This window comes from Lichenostomus cassidix, chromosome 3, assembly GCF_008360975.1.
Source record: "Lichenostomus cassidix isolate B80296 chromosome 3, HeHo_3.0, whole genome shotgun sequence".
In the NCBI taxonomy this organism is placed as follows: Eukaryota; Metazoa; Chordata; class Aves; order Passeriformes; family Meliphagidae; genus Lichenostomus; species Lichenostomus cassidix.
In genome coordinates this window covers 32933182-32955666 of record NC_139483.1, presented here as the reverse complement: position 1 = coordinate 32955666, position 22485 = coordinate 32933182, and the positions used below count along the sequence as shown (strand labels likewise).

The following is a 22485-nucleotide window of genomic DNA, read 5'->3' as shown; positions in this document are numbered from 1 at the left end:
AGAAACAATTTACCTTAAAGGAAAAGAATTGAGCCAACAGCAACACGAGTCTCCTGAGCTTTAACACTCACTGGCTGGAAGCTGTCACTTCCTGCAATTACCTGGATCTGCTCAGCTCTTGGGGAGAATCCAAAGAATTCAGCTATCTGCTTTATACTGGCAGTCAGGTTCTAAAAGCAGTACAGTGGAAGTGAGACGTCCTATATGCTTCCTCTAAAAAAGGGAGTTACCCACTTGGGATATGCATTGCCATCATCTACTAACATTTCATTTACTGTTTTATGTGTTGTGTTCTGTTTTCTGGAGCTCTGCTTTTGTATAGCCACACTCAATTTGTTGCTAAAATCAACTTGATTTCACTCTTTCAGAAACTTGTGCCATTCCTCTTAATTTCAGCAGATATCAAGGAATGAGCTCAGATGTGTTTTGGCTGTCAGTAAACAGCATCTGCTTTACCCCTTTCAGTCTTCATGTATTATGACCATAGTACTCAATGTGTTTGTTTCAGGTGACTGCAGGATCAAAACAGGATCCCCACCCAACTGAGAAAAGAGAATTGGTGTGACCTTTCTTTCTAACTGGATACTTTTTTTCCATACAACTGAAGAATTGCCTTCTGTTGGCTGTGGGTTACATCAATGCACACAAAAAGAACAGCCTGTCCTTTCCATGGTAATGTCTGCACAACAGAACAACAGAGGCTTCCTCTGAACTTTTGTAGGTAAACACTTTCCACACATAAACATGAATCTTACTATGTGCTTCCCTTCTGTGACTAGCCTATCACGTAAACATCTCTCAACATACAAAGCCTGACATCAGCCTAAATCTAAAATTTGGATTGCTAACGAGGTGTTTGGCCTAACGCTGAGAAACAGTAAAGAAACAAACTGCCATTTCATTAACACTTTGAATCTGTAGTACTTCCTCTATCACTAAGTGGCAGAATGTTGAGCCAATGGTGTTGTCCAGCTGCCTTGCAATTCCCTCATCCTTTTCTGGAAAAGCAAAACACCCAGAATCAAAGCATCTTTTGGACATTCTCCCCTTCTGGCATTCAGCTGCCTCCTTTATCATGACATACAGCCATCAGTGAATTAATTATGGCACAGCTGTTTTCCCACTAGCCCCATTCAGTTGTTTTTAAAATATTTTTTTCTGCTGTTTTTTCAGCTACAATCAGTATCTGTAACAATACAGAGCTGTCATGAACCCTGAGAAGAACTCATCCCTGGAGCTGTAATTGGGGATGCTCAGCACATTTGAAATGGAAAAATGAAACATTTTTAGGGTGTATCTTTAGGGTTTTGAAACAACACTACTATCTGGAGTGGGAGAAAGGTCAACAATTTTAGATCATTCACCTACCCTGGCAACCAAAGAGAGTACTACCAAACATTCTGCAAATATTACCATACTGTGAGCTATAAAATGTTTTATTAAAAAAGACATGCAGAACAAAGTTATAACATGATCATAGTAAGGACCTTGTCACCACTTCTAAGGTTTATGTCATGAAGCAACTGTAGAAACAAGTAACAGGAAAGACTATAATATTGTCATGGAATACTATCACATAACTACCTAGGACATGGGAAATAGTAAGGAACCATCTGCCAACCTCCTGTCCTTTAGAAAACCACAGCTGTTACAATCATATCACATTTTTCAAAGTATAGCAATAATTTTCCTGAAATCTTTAAGAGACTCAGAGAAGCATAAACACTTCTGAAAACACATACACATTAAATATTTTTGCCCATACATTTTATTTTTTCCTGCCTCATGCAGGAAAAAATAACAATAATACATGCAAAAATCTCTATCCCTTAACCAATTATTCATTTCATCTGTGGTACATCTTGCAAGTGCTAAGTATCTGACACTGTACAGTGACCAAATCCCAGAAACACTGAAGTTTTAACCCCATGACTCTTTGCAAGGAGAGAGCCAATGTCCCAGAGACACTGCTGCCACATTCATTCCCATCACGGTTGTGCAGAGAAAAGAGTTGCATAAAAAAAGGAAATCATGACACTCCAGCAACTTCAGAGCACTGCAACAGTTCTACACATGTCCTTGCTTATGGCAACTCCAACACCCCTGAGGTTATTGTAAATTGTAGGGGGTCCTAAGAGAGCCCAGACATTATGAGATTCCCACTGTCTCCATGCTGTTTTCCCTCAGTGCCACCTGCTTGAGTGCAAAGAAAGGATATGGCCCCAGAATGAGTCTTGCAGACTGATACTGTCAGAAACATGTGGCTTGTTATTGGAAAAAGAAAACACTCACCTTACCTTTTTCCTTGAAAATAGACTTAGGGAGGCAATCATAATTCAGATATGTTATCAAAATCCTTGGAAATGGAATCTATTTTGTCCTCTTCAGAATTAAACAGAACCAGAAGTGAGAACAGGCTTTTTACAGGGGTGCAGCAATGATTTGTGAGTGTTGCCTGTGTGAAAGAGCCTCTAATCAAAAGGCATTAGTCATCCAAAATTGTCTTCTTTCCCCTCTCAAGAGAAATATCCTTACTTGCTATATGACTTCATTTTAATAACTTTTATGCAGGAGTGCAGGAGAGAGAAAAAACAGTTTTAAATGGTTTGACAATTTCTTTTCACTAACCTGATATTTACCTGTATCCCCACATTCAATAAAATTAGTTCTGTGCCTACATGTATACCCTGAATAGTTGTAAATATCAAATCACTTAAAATCTAGATAAGCAATTTCATACCTGCACCAAGAAACCTAGAGAATAAAATAGAATAAAATATGTCAGAGGTTTAAATAAGATGTCAGAGCCTTCTCACCACGAGGCTTAATTCAGCATAATAATCATCAAATGGCAAACAACACCAAAGCACTCAAATGATTATAAACAAAATAATGTTTTCCATTAATGGGATCCTCAACAGTTTCTTAACTGTGACCCTTCTGACCCACTAACAACTGGAGGCAGAACTGACTCAACAATGCACTTAACATTTTTTAATATATTCATAACACAGTCAGTGATAGACAATAAAGGGAGCTTTCCTCTCTTTTACAGAGAGACACATGGGAAGATTCTGAGTAAGAGAAGGAAGGAACGAGTAAGAATCTCATCTCATTCTGATGAGGGAAGTGTCTGCCTCTCTCTTCTGCCCTGGGTCAAGGACAAAGTGGAGTCACTTATTCCATGTGCCTTCCAGTGCCTGTCCTCAGCTGTGCCTGTAGCTGTCTCCATAAAGCACATGCCAGAAAAAGTGCTAGAAGAGCTGTTACCCACTGGACACCTCCATCCCTCCCCACCCCTCACCCTTTGGAAGGCATCTTGCAGTAAAGCCTCCCCCATACCCCACCCCATTCCAGCATGAGCCTGTGGCCAGCTCCTGGAGCTGCACCATGGAGCCAGCTTCCCCAAGGTTTCCATGGCTCACATTTGCCTCACTGCTGCTCTGTCAATTGCTGTCAGGACAGAGCAAGGGAACAGTGTGTTCACCTTGACTCACAGCACCCTCCCCGTGTCCTTGTGAGGAGGTGCTTGGAAGGCTCCCCACAGAGCTCACTGAGATGGAGCTGTAGAGCTGCCATGGCCTCCTGCAGCAAGCATGGTCATGACCACCTAAGCACAGCAAATGCCAGTTTGAGCCCTGCATGGAAAACACCTGAGAAGCTGGAAGAGGAAGCCAGACACCCAGGTGCCTTGGTTCAAGAGGGAAAGAGGCCTGCAGAGACATTTTTATTACTGCCTGGTGACACTATGGCTTGGTGGGTCCGAGTGTCACATCAAGGGGCAAGAAGAAGGCCAGCAAGTTGTAGTTTTGGACTGGGGCAAGTAATCTTTCCTTTTCATTCTTTTTCCTCTTGTCTTACCTTTTTCCCCCATGATTTGCAAGCTACAGGAAATTAGGGCAAGAAATCTATTTAGCACGGTTTAAAAATGTAAAAGCAAATATCCAAATAGAAGAAAATTCAAAAATACTTACCTGCAGACTGTGACTTTGCTGCACTGCACAAATGCATCATTTTCTCTCCCTCCTGCTTTCCCATTTCTTCGGTGAAACCTTTTATATGGGCTTTTCCACCAGAGTGCCTGGCAGGTAACAAGGTGCTGCATTCCTCAGCAAACCATGGGGAGCTGTGTACCCCCCTTTCCCACTGAACAACTGGCAGTGGTCTTTAGTAAAATTCTGCCCTTCTGAGCTACCACAAACTGTCCAATCTTAACAGTGTGAGATCTCTTTTCTTTTTTTTATCTACTCATCCTTCACCCTGAGCAGGAGAGGTTCACTGAGTTACTAAACCTCAGACTACCAGAATCATGTCTCCATGCCTGAACTCTTCCAAACTCTGTGTGAAATAAAAGCCAGAGCCAAGATATGACAAACAACCTCTGTGTATGGGCTCCTTAAAATAAAGATGCACATTTCACATTTTGTGCCTGCTCCTCCCTTTTTTATTTGGCCTCTCACAGTTCTGTGTTCTGTCTCACAGCTGCTATAAAGTCACCCTAAACACTACAGGCATACTTTTAAAGCCCCTAAATACACCACAGTTTCTTTTCAGATCAGAACTTGCCAACCAATTCAAACTCCATGTGCTGAATGAGACCCTGACCTAGGACCCTCTCCAGTTAGAGCCTAATAATCTGCTACCATTATAATGCAATGAATTCTTTTCCTGGATCCATGTTTTCTCCAACAACCCTAAGCTTCTGCTGCTTGGGTTGTTCGTGCCCCCTTAAAATCCTCGGAGCAGGAATTATTTTACTAAGAAATCCCACTGAGTGCAAGCAATACTTGCAAGCTCAGCCACCAGGGAAAACAGAATTGGAAAATTAATCACCCTGTAAAAATAAGCAGCAAAAATACTATATCTAACCTTACAAAGCATTAGCAGGAGGGAAGAAAGCATCTTACAAAGAAAATTAAGTCCCTCTTATGGGAAATCTGAAGAGCTTTTATTTTGGCAATAAAGTCAGTCCCATAATAGGAGTTAAGAGCAATATGAATTATAGAAGACAATGGAAACAAAACTATAAAAAAGAAAGGACACTACTGAGAGCAGCCAGAACTCCGTCCCAAAATAGGTTCTTTCACCCGGGATGCACGAGGCCAATCTACATACAGAGTGGAGGCATTTGATTTATTCACAGTTCTGCGCAGAAAGGGGGCTGGGTGGAAAATCTGCAAAGCCAGTGTTGGATAAAAAACTGGATACGTAACCTGGTGTGCAACAAGCCAATAATCACACAATCGGGAGACAAGAGATGATTATTTATTTCAGAGGTGCACAATCCTGGGTGCTCCATGGTATTCCACAAACCAAGCACTCCAACTATCAAAAGTTTTTACTATTTATACAGTTTAGCAAACAAAAGGATTAATGTTCATTGGCTGCAAGTGACATCATTCCCTTATTAATTAGTCTTCTATCTTCTACTGGTTAGTGATTCTCTTGTTTCTCATGCTGATCAGTCCACACACTCAGTCGTTCTCGTCCTTTGGGTCGGTGCTATTCCCGTGTCTGTGGCTGTGAGTCTGTGCTCACAATCTGCCCCATAAACTAATTACCTTTTACCCACTCAGAGCTGCGCTGGCTTTAGCAGTTTCTTCTTATCTTGAGAGTTCTGCTGGGTGTCTTTGTGGCCCATGCATTCCTTGTGTCCACTATCTGCAGTACATCCTTCTCCCCTGCATTATTAACCTCGGTCTGACTTGACTGAAGCATATCGGGCCCAAGACCTGAACAAGGCAACTCTACCGACAAGCGATTTGTGTTTCTAACACTGGGGCACCGCTTAGCGCTCGCTTGTTAGCCGCGCTGCTGTCTGTCTGCCTCACGGATTAATCTCTTTTCTCACTGATTAGGCCGGAAAGCATACAAAGACCAAAGCCCATCATTTACTGAGAAAATGTTTAGGTAGCTCATGCTTCCCACCTCCTGCTCCCATGCCGCCCCAGCGGCCATGCCGGGCCTGCCGGCGGAGCGGGGCGCATGCGCGGCGCTGAGGGAGGCGGAAGGCGCCGAGCGGCCATGGCGCGCCGTGTGGTGAGCGGGCTGCTGCTGCTGGAGGCGGCGGGGCTGCTGGGCGCCCTCCTGCTCTACCGCGCCATGGACCGCAGCCAAGGTGCGGCGGGGCGGGTGGCGGCCGCGCCCGGCGGGAACAAGGGCGGGCAGAGGGTCTCCGCACCGCGCAGCGCCCGGGTTTTGTCAGGAAATCCTGCCGTGTTGGGTCAGGAGTTGGGCTCGGGTGAGCGCAGGTTCACAGGGCTGACTGCTTGGGAGCACTCCCGAGGATTATATACCTCTTGAAGAACGAGCTGCTGGTTTTGTTTGACGAGCCCAAGCCCGCCAGAAGCCTTCGGGAGGCAGTGCACGACCACACCTGGAGCAAAGAGGAATCCTGCGCGTTTTTATAGTAACAGCAGCGGGCCAGATAAGGAGTTAAGAGGGAGAGAAGCTGTCCGCAAATGAGGCAGGAATTGATCAGTCCTGTTTCGGGCAGCTGGTGTTGAGCCCTTGAAGGATGTCCCGGCTGTGTGTGTGTCTCGGAGCGCCTGAGATTTGGCATTTCCCTGGCTGAGCACAGACCCGGCTGGTGCCAGCGTCGCCTGCCGGATTGTTTAGCTTCAGTCCCTCAGGTCTCTTAGATGTACGAGTGCGTGGCCAGGTCACACAGAAATAAGTAAAGCACCAGCTTGGTTATTACAAGCAAGTTTCCTGTGCAGAGCAGCGGCCTTATTTTGCATTCAGGGCTCTGCAGGGTGCAGCACTGGTTCGACAGATGTGTCTCTGCAGGCAAAGAGCCTGTCCTGCTACCTGCAGGGTCAGGACGAGCCAAAATGCAGCTGCTGCTTTGGCTGGGAGGGCGAGAGTCCACCCATTTCAGCAGTAGTGTGGTCTTTATGCCAAGTTCAAGCTGAGCTTCACCTATGCTACATCAGTTTGCATTTGTTTTCTAAGATCCAGATGATGTCAGGCTGTTAAATTTCAGCTGTCTTTGCATTTTTATTAGAAAATGTACAGAACAAAAACAAGAACAGGTATTTTCAGCTTCTTGTTGTAACTTGGTGCTGGGCATTCATCCTTGGGTTTTTTCCTCCTTTCAGTTCTAGATCCTAGCTCTTACATGTATTTGCATATTTTCTCCAATTGCAGTTCCATAAGGTGCAGTGAGCTAATCTAACATAGCTCAGTGAGCTCAGAGTGAGGTTTTTACTGCTGTCTTTGTGCTAGTAGTTGAATGGGTAGCATCCTTTTAGGAGCTGCTGTAAATAACTGAACTAGCATAAACCTGTTGTGATTTTCTGTGGGGCTGTGAGAGTGGCCCATGGAACAATTCAGTGAAATCTAAATCTGCATGAGGAAACAAAGCATTTTTCCTTAGTTTTATATGCATGTCAGTTTATGAGAGGTGTGCAGCTTCCTGTGAATCTGAAGCTTGGACTTGGTTATCACAATTGTGAGGAAGCTCAGAAAATACTATGATGGTGGGGCTGCATGTACAAGTAACCTGAATAGAGTCTCTAAAGCGATTTTTTAAAAATTAATTCCTATCACATTATTTAATGGTGGCTGTACCTAAAGAGCTCAAACAAATATCGACAAAATTAATCTAGTTAGAAAAATAGTGCATTTAATTATTTACCTTTATATATGCTGGGAATGTAACTGTGATTTACCTTTCTTGTCAGATTTCAGATATACAATGCAGAAGAGGTTTCCATCAATTCTGGAAGGTGGGTGTGTAGCTGTTGGTTTCAGAAGGATGGGTGAAGCTTCTGTTGCATCTTAATGTATAAAACCGATCATATTATTGCTTAAAACTTTCCCCAGGAGACACTGCAGAAGTGTTTATTGTTAAGGCATGGCTGGAGTGTCAGAATGTTGGATAGAGACCTCAGAACTGGCGGGCTTTACACTGAATAAAACTAACCACAAAGTGGCTGCTCTTCAGATATGTCTAACTTAAAGCTGACATGGATTTTCCTATTTTTCAGTTTATTACAAATCCAATGAGTGGTCTGGAATTCATGGCATAAGGGAGAATGACCAAATGGCATGGTTAAGCAGCAAGAACTGAAGTAAGAAAGATGTGTGATTAAATAAAAAACTATTTAAGAATAATTATTTTTTAAAATGTCCACATCAAAACATCCAGTTCATCTTCTTGTTTTCTTGCCTTTGTACTTGTTTTTCAGCCCTCTGTGCCTGAACTGTTTCTTCTTTTTAATGATGCTCTTCACATCCCTGTTGTGAAGCCACTTGTCACGCTCTATTTCCCACTGGATCTGTTTGACATCTGTAGGAGGAAAGGTGAGAAATAAGGAGCCGATGGATACCTCTGACCATGATGTGGCATACAGATGAATCATGTATAAGTTAAAACTTCACTGCTGTATTTATGAATGTTAATAAAGTGCAAGCTGCCTTTTTTTTTTTTTTGAGAAAGCTGTGGGTTTTTTTCATGTCACAAAACAAACATTACCATCTCAGAGTTTTAGACATTGCTTTGTATTTTACTAATGCTATACACACTTGTGTTAGGAGCAGTGTTTGACTGCTCCTAGCATTTTTCAAGTAGCACCAGCAAGACTTGTACAAGTCTTTGTGGCTAGCACAGTTTTTCCCATGAGAGGTTTTCTTGTGTTTTGTAAATAAAGATAAAGTTTGGATGTTTTGGAACAGTGTCCCAGAACTTGGGCAGTGCAGGCCTGGCCAATCAGGCCTGGGGGAAGGCTTCTACTGACCAATCTGGGTGACTTTTGAGAACTCTATAAATGTGATGAAATCAAAACAATAAAGGTCATTCCTTCTTGCCACTGAGAACCGATGCATTCATTACTCTGCTAGCTGCTCAACAGCGACATCTCTTTACAAAGCTTTCAAAAAACTTGTAAAACTCTTTACAAAGCTTTATTCAACTGGCATATACACACACATAATTCATTACAATTATTTTGGGGAAGCTACTCTCTGCTTCACTGATACTGCAATAAAACAGTCCAACAGGTAGGTAAAGACAGCCATACCTTATGCCTTCCCTTCCCAAGGAATCAAGGACACTTCACATGAGCAAAATTCACATGAATGCTTGAGAGCATACTGCCTGTCCCTGTTTACAGTGTGAAAGGGCCAACAACAGCCTCTCCTCTTTTCTGAACCTTTATTCACTCCACTACTCCCAGTTAATATTTAGCACTGGGCATCTCTTTTCACTGGAGAAAACTGTCACATCTTACTGACGTTGAGGTACTGTCCCTACTGTGTGGTTTCTGACCCTGTATTTAACACCCAGTTAAAGGCAGGACATCTTTTCAGGTACAGAATCTGAAGGGAAAGAAGTAAATTACAGCATTACAATTGTCTATTTGTAGCATGTACTTACTCGCATTATCTCTGTTGGCCATGGCATTCATTCCAATATTGTCGAATTTAGACCCAGAATTTTCATCCAGCAGATAGCCAAACTTTAAAGAGAGAAATATTAGTATTCTGTTACAAAGCAACAAGTAAAATATTTGATCACTTTTGTTAAGCACTGATCAAACTCACCTCTTCTGCAGATGCCAGTATACCAGCATCTTGGAGTTTTCGCTTCTTTCCTCGGCTGGATCCTTTAAACAAAGAGTATTGCTCTTATGAGACAGAACTTCAAGCTCCCACAGAAATTAACACAAAAGTTTTGCCATGTTTTAAACTTTTAAAATTTCTTAATGAGATCATCTGAATTAGCTGTGTTGAAAATCTTTGTTCCCCACCTCCCCTAAAAGAAAAGGAAATAAAAGTTTCCAACGAAAAATGAAATAGCACAAATCTGTGGATCAGGCGTGAGTAGCAGATGTACAAACCACCAGTACAACTCCATCCTTCTTCAAAATTCCTCCTTCAACTCTCAGCGCTTCAACAGCAGATTGTTACTCTGAATTATGCTGGTTGGGGGACAACCTCCTTTTCATTTATGGTTTATTCAGATCTGAAGCTAGATCCAAAATGTGGTAATCTACTGTATTAAAACCCTCTGATTCCAAAGGTTTTTGGACTCTTTGTATTAAGCTTTAATGTCAATGTTTTCTTACCTCCCAGTGATCCCGCAAAATTCATGTCTTTCTTTTTCTTGCCCTTTTTACTGACAGATTTCAGTTGCTTGTCATTGTTCGGGTCTGACAGAAAAAAACCCCAAATACATCAGTCTGCAATTATCACACCATGAATGGGTATTTAAAGAGCAGCAGAGATCAAAATTCCTTTTTAGGTATATTTGTCATACTGGTCCAAGTCTTTAAAAGGCAGTACACACAAGCAAATCTAATATTTCTTCAATCTAGACAATTAAAAATTGGTCTGTGGTGTGCTGTTCTTTATGCTTTCTTCCACAGCACCAGAAGGGAATGACATTAAGATACATAAAATATAAAAGCTAAAAGCAGGCGTTAGGTAAACCTTGAATGTCTGCATGGTAAGTTTGGTGAAATAATAATCTCATGAAAGATGGTGTTAACAACTGTATGAACAGTTTACTTCCTCTACCCTCAGTTATCTTCCTGTGACCTTTGGTTATTCATTGAAATACTCCATTAATCTGGGCTTTTCCAGCCACATGCAGTGTATAGTACTTGTTGTTTCTTTGCTTAAAGCCAGGCTTCCCACCTAGATAACTAAATTGGCATTTTCACACGTAGTTGCATATTAGATAATCTATTTTTAAAGTTTTTTCTTCTTGTTTTTCAGTAATAAATGGTACTTTACCTAGGTCGTTATCATCTTCAGACACATCCATAAATACACCTCCCTCTTCATCCATATCTGCTTCAAAGTCATCCTCCATACTTCCTAAGGAGACTTCCTCATCATCCAGATCGCTGAAGTCATCTTCGTCATCAGAATCCTCCCAGTCAGCATCAGATCCCTCACCACTCTGGCCTTTCTTGCTGCCTTTTGTTTTCTTTTTTATATTACTAAGAGAAGATGTAACAAGCTTAGCACTTCATCTGGAAAAACACTGTTTGCATCCAGATAACATCTATCTACTGGCAGACCCTATGTTAGGAAGGTTCAACATCATTGGAAACTACTGCAAATGTAGGCTGCAACCTAAAATATACTTATTATACACTCAGGTATGTTTTCAATATTAATATATGGAGTTGTATGATAAAAGTCAACCATTTTGAGAAGTTCTGCTAATTGCCTATTCAGAAATTAGCAGAAATGTCAGCTTCAGTATTTCATCTCCTCTGTGTCTTTGCTCTTCAGAAAGTCTTCTGTAAAACACACAAACTGCTCTACTAAACAGCAGTCTAGATCACAAAAATGTTTCAGGTTTCACTAGGAGTTTAGACTTTAATATCTGCATTATAGATACTTTGCATAAAATAGAGGCTACTTAATCATTTACAATTGGATTTGATGTTCTTAAAGATCCTTTCCAACCTACCTAAATGATTCTATGATTAATGAAACTGCTGACTTCAGGAGAACTGAGCTCTGTGACTATGGATTCCACAAAGCTTATTAACTCTGTCAGGTCCAGTTACAACCAGTTATTACGGCAGCAGTGCCATTCTGCCTCATTTTGCTTCCTTTTGTATTTGGTAATTCTCAAACAGAAACCTGAGACTATGAAAAAGAAGATTTTACCTTGCTTACTGGATCACTCCATTGTATAAAATAAACAATTTAAAAAATAAATTAATAAATACAATACAATACTACAGGTCTCACAAAAGGCCAGCAGACTATAAGCATCCCCAAAATCATCATGATCCATTATGGGACATGCAGAAAACCAGCATTACTCAGTGTTAAAATGATAATGCCTTTTTTGCAAGGTGATATTCTGAGCCTTTTTGAAAAAGGTCTATCCAGTTTCGCAGAGTCTAACTCTATGTAGATACTAAAACAAGAGGAGTAGGAACCTATCTGAAGTCTTACCCAGCAAAATCAAGGTCATCCTGGCCAACAATAGCATTATCAGCAGCTTCAAATGTATCTAGGGAGAAAGAAAAATGTTGTTACTACAAAACAAGCAAATAAATATGAAGTCATTGCATCCAGCAAGTGAACTTCTTGGAGCAAGTTCAGAGGAGGGCCACAAAGATGACCAGAGAACTGGAGCACCTCTCCTAGAGCTGGAGTCATTCAGCTTGAAGAAGAGAAGGCTTCAGGGTGACCTTACTGCAGCCTTCCAGTACCTAAAACCAACAAGAAAGCTGGAGAGGGACTTTTTCCAAGGGCATGTAGTGACAGGACAGGGGGGAACAGCTTCAAACTGAAAGAGAATTCGATTAGGTACTAGGAAAAAATTCTTTACTGTGAGGGTAGTAAAGCACTAGAACAGGTTGCCCAGAGAAGCTGTGGATGCCTCATCCCTGGAATGTTCAATGCCAGATTGGATGGGGCTTGGAGCAAACTGGTCTAGTGGAAAGTGTCCTTGCCCATGGGGGGGGATGGAATGAGACGATCTTTAAGGTCCCTTCCAATCCACACCATTCTCTGATTCTATCATTGCAAAATACCTAATTTTTAGATATAGAGTCATTATTTTAAGCTTCTGAGTTTATGAAGCAAATTCTCATTAGAGATGCTAACAATAAAAGACAAACACAGTGAGTAACAGATTCTTATCATAACTAAGACCATATTAATTGAGTCATTGAGTAAGAACCCTGATACAAGAATTCAGAATTTTCTCAAAATACTGTACTAAACAGTTATAGAGAGATAACTGGATTTTTTTTTAATACATATAAATACAATATGAAATAATAAAATAATGGACATTTTTTGGTCCACTAACACATTTCATTCTGGAACAAATCACACACTGATTTCAAAGCAAAGTACGTGCTACAGGAAGAGCTAAGGCTATTGCAGAAGTTTGCCAACGACCTTACTGAACACGTAATCTCATGAAAAATGTTAGAAATTATGAGAGAAACTGTAAGCAAGATTGAAAAAGGCCAAGCAGTATAGAAAAAATAGAAGCAAATGTTACATGCTGTTAGAAAAAGTTACTCAGACTACATTAGGAAAAGAACAAGAGCATGAATTGCCACTCATGAGCTTAAATTCAACATCAGACAATCTCCAGCCACTCACACAAGCTAACTCCTGCAGTGATGTGAGCAAGACCTCTTACAAATGGCCACCCAGCTGGCTTACATGGCAGATAATAAGTGCTGGCTGCAGTAGCACAGATGGGCAACTGAAAAGCCAGTTTTCTCCCAGTCCCGTATTCCTCTATCTGGTTGTTTTACACAATATGAACTATAAAAAGAGTAAATTAATTATTTGAAAAAGCAGGGAATACTGGGATAGTTACTGCAAGGAAGAACACAGCCTTACCCAATACTCTTTCAAATTCATCATCATCCACATCTTCCACACTTTCTTCATCATCCAGACGCTTTTGTTTCTCTCTCTTCTTATCAAACTTGGAATAAAATCTGAAATAATATAATGCTCTCACACACAAAATTACAGCTGATGATCTTTATGAAAACTTTATTAATTAAAAAAAACCCTGCAAATTGATTCCCATGTATGTTGCCAGTTGAAAACGGTGATGGTTTCAAACACATCTAAAATCAAGAGCTTTATATTTCCTTTGTTTTTCAAAGAACCAGTCACTACTGTAATATTGGCACCAATGAAATTTCACTGGTCAAAGGTGCCAGAAGTTATTTCTAACATAACGAATTTATAAAAGGGCACAAGAAAGATGAAAATATCTGCCTTAGACTGATAAGGAAGAAAGGATCAAGTTCAACTTGAATATAATTGGGGAAAAAAAAAACATAGAAGACATTCACCCCTCAAGTTTTATTAAATTTTCTCCCATAGCCCTCTTTTTGGGGTCTTAATTTTACATATCAGCCATTTCCCCCTTCATTTCATGAATGAACCAATCACAGAAGGCAATTTTGATCACATACAAAAGGGTACTTTGTTAAGACTTTAAATGTGTAATCTCAGTTTCAGCCATCTTCAGTGTAACAATACTTTTAACTTTTCAGACAGGGGCATGTTTTTAAGATGCTTATCTTTAATCTCAAAATTAATATCACTATTTTTTTTATTTATTTATTAGTATTATACTCCTCAATATTATAGTATCAATTAATTTAAAATAAATGAAGTTAATTCAAACACTAATTTCCCAAGAAGCCACTCACAGGTAACCAGTATTTTGATCTAATAAAAACAAATCTTTGCCAAATGCATATCACTTCAATTTTAGTACTACAACTGCATTTTTATATTGCAGTCTTAAAGGAAATTCAAAGGAATAGAAAGAACTGTGAGTAATAAAAGACTAAATACTCTAAAAAATAGCTCCTCTGACTTTTTTTTTTACTTTGTTCCACTCTGATAAGCTTTGATGCTAGTAACATAAACAAGTTATATTCCAGCTTTCATTATATGTACCTCTAATGCATAAGAATTACAACCCACAAGATATTCACAATTACCCATTACTTAAGGCTTCTTTATTGTAATGTTAACTCACTGGACCACAAGCCCCAGCTGCCTTTGTTCATAGGTGACATTCTTTCCTAAGAGCTTTTCACAAATGTTAAAATTTTGTCAGAGAAAAGCACTATCATCTTAAGTCACTCAAATTAACCAAAATTTGCAAATACTTGAAATACCAGAGAATACCTACAAAATGCAATGGATTTTAATGGCATTGCATTAAAAAAAAAACCCACTTAAAATGAATGTTCACAAGTATGCCGTTACCTGTGAAAGAACACTTCATCCACTGGGATTTTGCTTTCATCTTTGGTCCGGAATTCCTTACTGTTGACTGCAAAAACAAGAAACAAAATAACTGATTTTACCTCAACTTGAAATTATGGTTATTATTTTCAGAGGTTAAACAGCACACACAGACAGAAGCACAGTGCCACCTGTTCAGTAATGGGGAGCTTAGCTGAGAACCTCTTCAAATTAACACAGTGCACATACTGTACTCCAGTGTGAAGTATGGAAAAGGCCCTATGGAAAAACTCAAGTGGCAGAGCCCTAACCAGGTTCTCAGTTATGTGTCAGCAAGCAGGGAGTTGCAATAACCTACAGCAGGAATGCATTTACAACAAAAACGGGGAAAAAAGTACAGAATAAGAACTTGCTGTCATGCACTAAAACACTGTAATTATTTCTGCCCAGCATTCCCTGAAGTAGAAATGCTTGTCAGGAGCTGCAGGGCAGCAGTTCTGAGGAACTGAGTGCAGGCTCCACCACTGCACTCCTGATGGATGGCACTTTCTTTTATTGCTAAGACAAACAGCATAGACAGTGCAGATGATACATCCACATCAACCAACCAAGGATTTTTTAGTCATCATAATCTTATCTGAGAAGAGGCTGACTTACCTGCAAGATTCTGTGTATCTTTCATAAACTGCTTCTTCTTCGGCTGCATTACCACACTGCTGGTGTTTTCTGTAATGTAAATCAGAAAGAAATTTCTGTTTTATTACTATTGATACAGAAGGAGTTAGGAGTGGCTGATAGACCAGTGGGTTGTGCTGCCATCCATAATGACTCCAAGAGGCTGGAGAAAAGGGCTGACAGGAACCTCCTGCAGTTCAACAAGGAGAAGTGCAAAGTCCTGCACTAAAGGAGGAATAACTCCAGGTACCAGGATACACTGGGAAAAGCACCTTGGCTAAAAATAGCTGCTGGACACCCAATTGACCGTGAGCCAGCACTGTGCCCCTGCAGCAAAGAAGGCTCATGCTATTTCTGGCCCTTGTTAGACCACACTTGGAGCCCTGTGCCCCAGTCTGGGCTCCCCAGTACAAGGCAGAGATGAGCATACTGGAGAGAATCAAGCAATGGGTCACTAAGCTGATGAGAGAGACTCCATCTGAACTTCAGGTAACACTTTTTCACTGGGAGGGCAACTGTGCGCTGGCACAGGTTGCACAGAGAGGCAGTGCAATCTCTGCTCTTGGAGACATTCCAAAGTTATCTGGATAGGTGTCTAGGTGTCCCTGCTTGAGCCCATGACCTCCAGAGGTCCCTTCCAACCTCAACCATTCTATAGTCTTTACATTTCCCTGCCCTTGCTTATTCCTGCAGAATCAGCAGTTCTGCACTGCGGGTGTGAGGGGCAGCAGGATGTGACTGTCAGCTGGTTCTGAGTTGCACACATCTCTCTTGCAGCCCTAAAGACTGATCCCACTCCTCTGTCCACCACGTGTACCCCAAATCGGAGAGAATGAGAATTTGGACATCACATATAATCAAGATTGCAGGGTACAGAGAAGTGCCTACCTTTGCCTTTACTGAGCTTGGGATTTCTGTACACAAAGCGATCCAAGAACCTCATTAATGTGAAATCCTGCAAAGGGTCGCCAGAGTACTGAATGTGATTTCCCTGAAAGAAGGAAAAAGCCAACAACCATTAAGTTCTTCCTTTTTGAAAGACACCATCTAAACAGGGAGAACTCAATCAGTTCAAGAACAACATTAAAACATACTTTAAAAAGATAAAGACTTGGGGATACTACACCACATAATACTGACCAGATTCTTCTTTTTGCCATTTCAGTATTTTCTTAATTAAACCACACCTTCTTCACTTTGTTTCAGTGATAAACTGCCTTGCAATGTACTGTGCTAACAGCAGTTAATACTCAGCATTATTTCAATGCCATATATTCAAATGAAAAATAAATATTTTAAATACCTATTTGCGTAGGTTTGAGCAGTTTTGGCATGGTGCCACAACAGTATATAAAAACAAATTTGTTACAGTAGTAGGGTTTCCCATATTTAAAAAAAATTCTAAAAAACTCTAATAAAGGTTTAAGAATCTTGTAAAACCTACATTTCTACAAAGTTAAAAACTTCTGTGAGCAGACTCCTTTACATAAAACACTGCAATTCCATTAAAAGCTTGATATTTGAGTGTATGATAGAGTTCTGCAGAGCTGCTAGTTACACAAAAAGTGCAAGGAGACTTTAAAATGTGTTTTTCCAAATGGTAAATCACCTAACATAAAAAAATCAAACTTCAAAGCAACAAACTAGTAAAAGCACTTACTTCTAGAATTGTTTTTGCAAACAGGGCCACAGAAGGATGAAAATGTTCAGAAAGCTGAAAAACATGAGTCATTTATTTCTAATTAAAAAACATGCTGTAAGACCACTCTGTGACTCACCAAATAACAGACATACACATAGCAGAGTAAGGCTGATCTACCCTGCCCCTTAACAACTGAAGAAATTCAAGTTCTAAACTTTTATTTGCATAAAATACATTTGCACTTACAGTTTTATTAAAGTCAACACTAAAACACTTTAATGGTCAAAGGTAGTGTCCAATAGTCAAAAAATATTATTACTGTCCAAATCTGCACTTAAAAATTCCTATTCCCTACTCAAGAATACCAGTATTGTATAGAACATATACAAGCCCAAAGCTGAACGTGTCAGCTTTAACCTTTCTGTTGTTACTCAGGTAGCTACTCCAAGATTAACCAAGTTCATTTTCCTCTCTTCGTACAAGGGCCACACTAAGAAACACAGCAACAGCAAGGTGAGATCTTCCTACCTTCTTCAGCTCCCAAAGGCTTGTAGTTTCAGCACCACAGTATAAAGGACTTCGGTGCAGAGGATCATAAGAAGCTCCACACTTTCTGCCTGAGGGGTGGAGGGGAAGGAAACCAACTTATATTTTCTCAGGCAACTTAACAAGAGTATTATTCTCATTTCCCCCTGACAGTAATGGTGCACATCACTCCCAACTGGACAGGCCAGGGGCTCCTCTGGCAGCAGGTAAAGGCTGTACTCAGCTGCCCTTCAGCACTGCATGATCAGGAGAACAGGCTGAGTTCCTACATGCTCACAAGGAAGGCCCTGAAAACCCCTGGCCTGTTCCAAAAGGTCTTCAGGGAGGAATGAAACTGGGCATAAGTTCAAAACTGGACAAACTGTTCTATCAGGCTTCACAAGCAAGAGAGCAGCTACACGTCCCAGCCCTGGCTAAACTGCTTGGAAGGTGTTTGAACATGGAAGCAAAGAATTCCAAGCCTGTTTACCAGGCAGTTTACTTTGTTCAAGGCACAAATAATGTGTTTATTACAAATGGCGTAAAGTGAAATACACTAGTCATAGAGTCTTTTCATCACTGCTGAGATAACAGATAAACTGCTCTGACTGGTTGCTTTCAACAAACTTCACTTTAAAAACTAAAATAATGTTTTAATCACTTAATCTTACAACAACTCTTGACCATTGTTGCCACTGTTATGGAATGTCAGCTGTTAAATTATATCCTTTCTTGCTGATTTACCTCCCATATTCAGATGATGTACCCATGAGGCTGTTGAATTTGAATTATTTGTTTTAGCAGAATTTTCTGTTGTACTTCTCTTTTCATCTTCTACTTCTTTGTCTGCATCCACAAATTTTTCCTCATCCTCTTCAGCCTCTTCTTGATCCTTAAAGCACTCTTCATCATCTGACTCCTAAAAACCATAAAACATTACCAAACAGCTTTTCCTTTCTGGATTTACTCCGAATTTTTAGAAAAATGCACATAAAGTTCTTAAGATACTTTAAAAAATCCAAACAAATAATGGTCAATGTTTAAGAAATACAGATTTTTGTCCTTGATACAGCACTTAAAATTGAACTTTACTGCTTAGAACACACAAATATAACGATCCCACCCCACGCCAAGAAACATAGCATCTTAGCAAACCCTCAGGTCACTAATAAAAGGTGCTCATGAAAATAGCTCTTACTGAAAAAGCAATGAGATCAAGAAGACATCTCATACCACATGATCCTGTAACTGGACCCTTAACTCTGGTTTTACTCTCAAAAGCTCAGACAGAAGGTAGAGGGTTCCACAAATGAAGGGTGGCATTTGTCCACAAGTGACTTGAAGCAGCCTCTTCACAAAGGCCTTCACACGCCGTAACACTACATCTGCCTTCAGAGATTTATAGATGAGATTAAGAAACATGGATGGCTTGGAGCACGTTGCTAAAGCAGGATCTAGAAGCTTCCTGCAGGACACACAGGAAAAAATATTGCTGATTGTCATAGTGCACACAAGAGAACAACTCCAATAAACAACAATTACCTACATTTTTCAGAGTGCCACTAAAAGACCAGTGATAGTTTGCTCCCCAGTACTCAAAACCACTAAGATCAATCCTGAACTGTCAAGAGCTCTGTACTATTTCTGGATTTATATAAGACATTGAAGATAAAAAAAACAAAAAAAGAAAAGCTGCCTCAGTAAACAAAATATTTTAAGAAAATATAAAGAAACCGAGTTCAACTGAAAACAGTTTCAAAATTTGAGATATTCAGTGTTAAGAAACTAATCTGATTTGTTCATATGTTTAAAAACATAGAAAGAAAACGGTTAGAAATCAGCACACTTCACAATCAGATCAGACTTTTATACTGGCAAGTTCATTTCCTACTCCAATTTTTTCCAGGCTGCCAGGCACAGTAAGGCTCTTAAATACATTGCACATTCTCAGGGAACCTGAGTTCCCTTTTAAATAACCAGTAACTTCCCCTTGGTCAACTGAACAGAAGCCTGTAGGGATCCTATAAAGAGTCTAAACAATCAGCTGGGGCCAAAAAAAAAAAAGCAGTATTTTTATAATGCAAAGCTTTCCAACTACACTAATTAAGTCATCTAAGGAACTTGGTAACACAATATTCCCCTTCTTCAAAATAACAAAAAAAGTAAACAAGATTTTAGGCTATTTATAGGCCTAATTTACAGGCCTAATTACTTTACAGGCTAGTGCCTGTAAAAGTGATTTCAGAAGAAATAGCTGTCAATTAGTTTCAAATATCTGGAATTAAAGCAAGCCACCAAAAGAGTGGCAAAGGATGAAATGCACACGTTGTGTTCTCTCTATTTTGTTTTTATCCTCATGTTAAATCAAAGAAATCACATCCATTTTCTTCCAGCTCATACAAAACATCAGAAATTTTTAGCCAATGAGACACAGCAAGATCTTAAAAGCAAAGTAAGTGTGTGGCTAGCACAGGTTTTTCCTATGAGAAGTTTTCTTGTGTTTTATAAATAAAGATAAAGTTTGGATGTTGTTGGAACAGTGTCCCAGAACTTGGACAGTGCAGGCCTGGCCAATCAGGCCTGGGGGAAGGCTTCTGACTGACCAATCTGGGTGACTTTTGAGAACTCTATATATGTGATGAAATCAAAACAATAAAGGTCATTCCTTCTTGCCACTGAGAACTGATGCCTTCATTACTCTGCTAGCTGCTCAACAGCGACATAAGTGTTTTGACAACTTTAAATTAATGGTAACTACCTCTTAAAATGAAATTTATATAAAAAATGCAAACCTGCCACTTACTTGTACAGCGCTGCATAGTACCTATCTGATACAGTCTGCTGAGAGTCCATCACCTGAAACAGCAACATCAGGGCCTGGACACTGGTACTGAAGTTCACGAGATGCAGAACTTTGAACAAGGTGTTCATTTGCTCTTTCACTTTCTCATCCCCAGTCTCAGCGTAAGGATAAGCTCTGTTTACCCCGCAAAGAAGAGCACTGAGCATTTTGGATTCAACATCTTTTTTCTTAATACAGTTCCGGAAAAAGCAAAAGTACAAAGTTATCAGCTTGTTAGCTAATTCACTTTCTTCATGACTGAGGACTATCTGATTTAGAAAGCAGATGGCATAATATTGAGTTTTCACATTGATATTTGAACGGTACAAAAGCCTCTCCACCTCACTGCACACTACTCCCTTCATATTTGGATGCTTATGAAGTAATGTCTCTAGAAGGTAAGAGGCTTTGGTGGCAATTTTGTTCTGAGGGTCACCCAGTTTATTCACCAGCAGAACCAGCAGAGCTTTCTCCTGCTCAGGCTTGTTACACAGAAGCTCGTGGGAAACTGCCAGCGCTCGAGATTTCGTGGCTGTCAGAGAATCATGGCTCAATGTTTCCAATGCCTGCACGAACTCTGCTATCTGCAGCTTCAGCAGATGCTCAAAGTACCAAAGTATCAACCGCCTGTCTCTTGAATCCTTGTTGCCACTGGACATCTTCACTACGTTGTTAAGCGGTCGCTGCGAGAAGGACCACAGTTTCCGATTGTCTGGTAAGATATCTGTAATGAGAAGCTCCTTGAAAGTATCCAAAGCCATGAGGCTCTGCTGCTTGCTGCCCTTTTTCTTTATAAGGTTTATCAAGTTCTCAACAAACTGGAGACTGTGGACAGCACTGTCCTGGATGAGAAGGGTCATAGCTGCCATTCTGTCAGCCAGGGTACCCGAGGACACAACAGTTTTCATCCACGCTGATGAGGCTCCCTTCTGATACTCTGTCTTGTTCTTAAACAGGTCTGTCTCATGTTCATACAGCTTTTGGGCCAGAGCCTTATATTTGGACAGAAGTGTCTGATTCTGTGGCTCTGGAGAGAATTCATTGGTGTATTCTAGATCATACCACTTACCCCCCGGTTTGATCAGTATTGCTTGCCTAGCATGAAATTCAAAGTCTTCTTCCAGCTTTTCTTTCTTTGCTGAAGGCTGCTGGCCCTGATCACTGCCAGCCTGCTTCATCTTGCTGTCTTTCACACCACTTGCCTTTTCCTTTCCTTTCTTTTCTTTTTTTCCCTCTAGTGAAGCAGGTTTAGTCTCCTTCTTGCTTTTCTCTTTCTTTGAAGGCTTCTCTTTCTCCTTGCTGCCGCCATCATCCTCATCCCCCTCCACCACCAGGCAACTCTTTGCATACTTGTGGAGCCCCAGGGAGCTGACGAACGCCTCCAGCTCCCCTTCCTTCAGGTCATCGATCGTGTCCTTCTTGCCGCCGTCCACAATCTCGCCCTCCTCGTCCACAGCACACAGCATGAGGTAATCTTGCTGCAGAAGCAGAGCACAGCTGTCACGGGCAGATCTGGGGCAAGGGCTCCCCAGACTCCCAAGGGTTCCCCTCAGAATCCCACAATGGTTTGGGTTGGAAAGGATCTTAAAGACCATGTAATTCCAACCTCCTTGCCATGGGCAGGGACCCCTTCTCCTATCCCAGGTTCCTCAGAGTCCCATGCAGCCTGGCCTTGGACGCCTCCAGGGATGGGGCAGCCATACCTTCTCAAGGCCACCCGCCGCAGTGCCTCACCAGCCCCCGAGCCAAGAACTTGCTCCCAACACCTGCGCGGGACTCCCCACAGCTCGCTCCCGGCAAGGCCCGTCCCGGGATGGGGTCCCGGCCGCCACGTGCTCCCGCCGCCTTCCCGCCCGCTCCCTCACCTTGGTGCCGCCGAGCCGCAGCACCTCGTCCAGCGAGAACCCTCCCGCATCTCCACCTTCTCCTTCTTCATCACCGTCGTCGTCGCTATCCTCCTCGCCGCTGTCGCCGCCCGCCTTCCTCGGGTGCCGCACGCCGAAGTCCCAGAGCGCCGCCGCCGCCATGGCCGCCCGCCGGAAGAGCTCCCGCGCACACCGTGACGCGCGTCCGGCCCGTTCAGGCC

At 41.3% G+C, this 22485-nt stretch overlaps 2 protein-coding genes across 2 annotated transcripts; one reads left to right on the top strand and one right to left on the bottom strand.

Annotated features, from left to right (window-relative positions):
* Positions 1-5963: 5963 nt before the first annotated feature.
* CEBPZOS (CEBPZ opposite strand) lies at positions 5964-8436 on the top strand. Its single transcript, XM_085055218.1, has 4 exons — positions 5964-6118; positions 7686-7730; positions 7992-8075; positions 8193-8436. Exons 1-3 carry the CDS (start codon positions 5986-5988, stop codon positions 8072-8074), a joined length of 261 nt encoding a protein of 86 aa, XP_084911344.1. The 5' UTR covers positions 5964-5985; the 3' UTR covers position 8075; positions 8193-8436.
* Positions 7608-22464, bottom strand: CEBPZ (CCAAT enhancer binding protein zeta). Its single transcript, XM_085055208.1, has 16 exons — positions 22265-22464; positions 20361-21877; positions 18791-19022; positions 18302-18476; positions 17561-17649; positions 17051-17104; positions 16279-16381; positions 15373-15441; positions 14737-14803; positions 13339-13439; positions 11926-11983; positions 10741-10949; positions 10071-10154; positions 9547-9608; positions 9380-9461; positions 7608-8293 (listed from the first exon to the last, which is right to left on the bottom strand). The coding sequence occupies exons 1-16, from the start codon at positions 22424-22426 to the stop codon at positions 8154-8156; spliced, it is 3204 nt and encodes a 1067-aa protein (XP_084911334.1). The 5' UTR covers positions 22427-22464; the 3' UTR covers positions 7608-8153.
* Positions 22465-22485: the final 21 nt, after the last annotated feature.

Excerpts from the sequence above, each read along its gene's own strand:
- CEBPZOS (XM_085055218.1), top strand. The coding sequence starts at position 5,986 with ATGCGCGGCGCTGAGGGAGGCGGAAGGCGCCGAGCGGCCATGGCGCGC. Across the intron at positions 6,119-7,685 it reads CGCCATGGACCGCAGCCAAG|ATTTCAGATATACAATGCAG; the intron begins GTGCGGCGGGGC and ends CTTTCTTGTCAG. Across the intron at positions 7,731-7,991 it reads GTTTCCATCAATTCTGGAAG|TTTATTACAAATCCAATGAG; the intron begins GTGGGTGTGTAG and ends CCTATTTTTCAG.
- CEBPZ (XM_085055208.1), bottom strand. The coding sequence starts at position 22,426 with ATGGCGGCGGCGGCGCTCTGGGACTTCGGCGTGCGGCACCCGAGGAAG. Across the intron at positions 17,650-18,301 it reads ACATCATCTGAATATGGGAG|GCAGAAAGTGTGGAGCTTCT; the intron begins GTAAATCAGCAA and ends TCCACCCCTCAG. Across the intron at positions 11,984-13,338 it reads TGAATTTGAAAGAGTATTGG|ATACATTTGAAGCTGCTGAT; the intron begins GTAAGGCTGTGT and ends CTTTCTCCCTAG.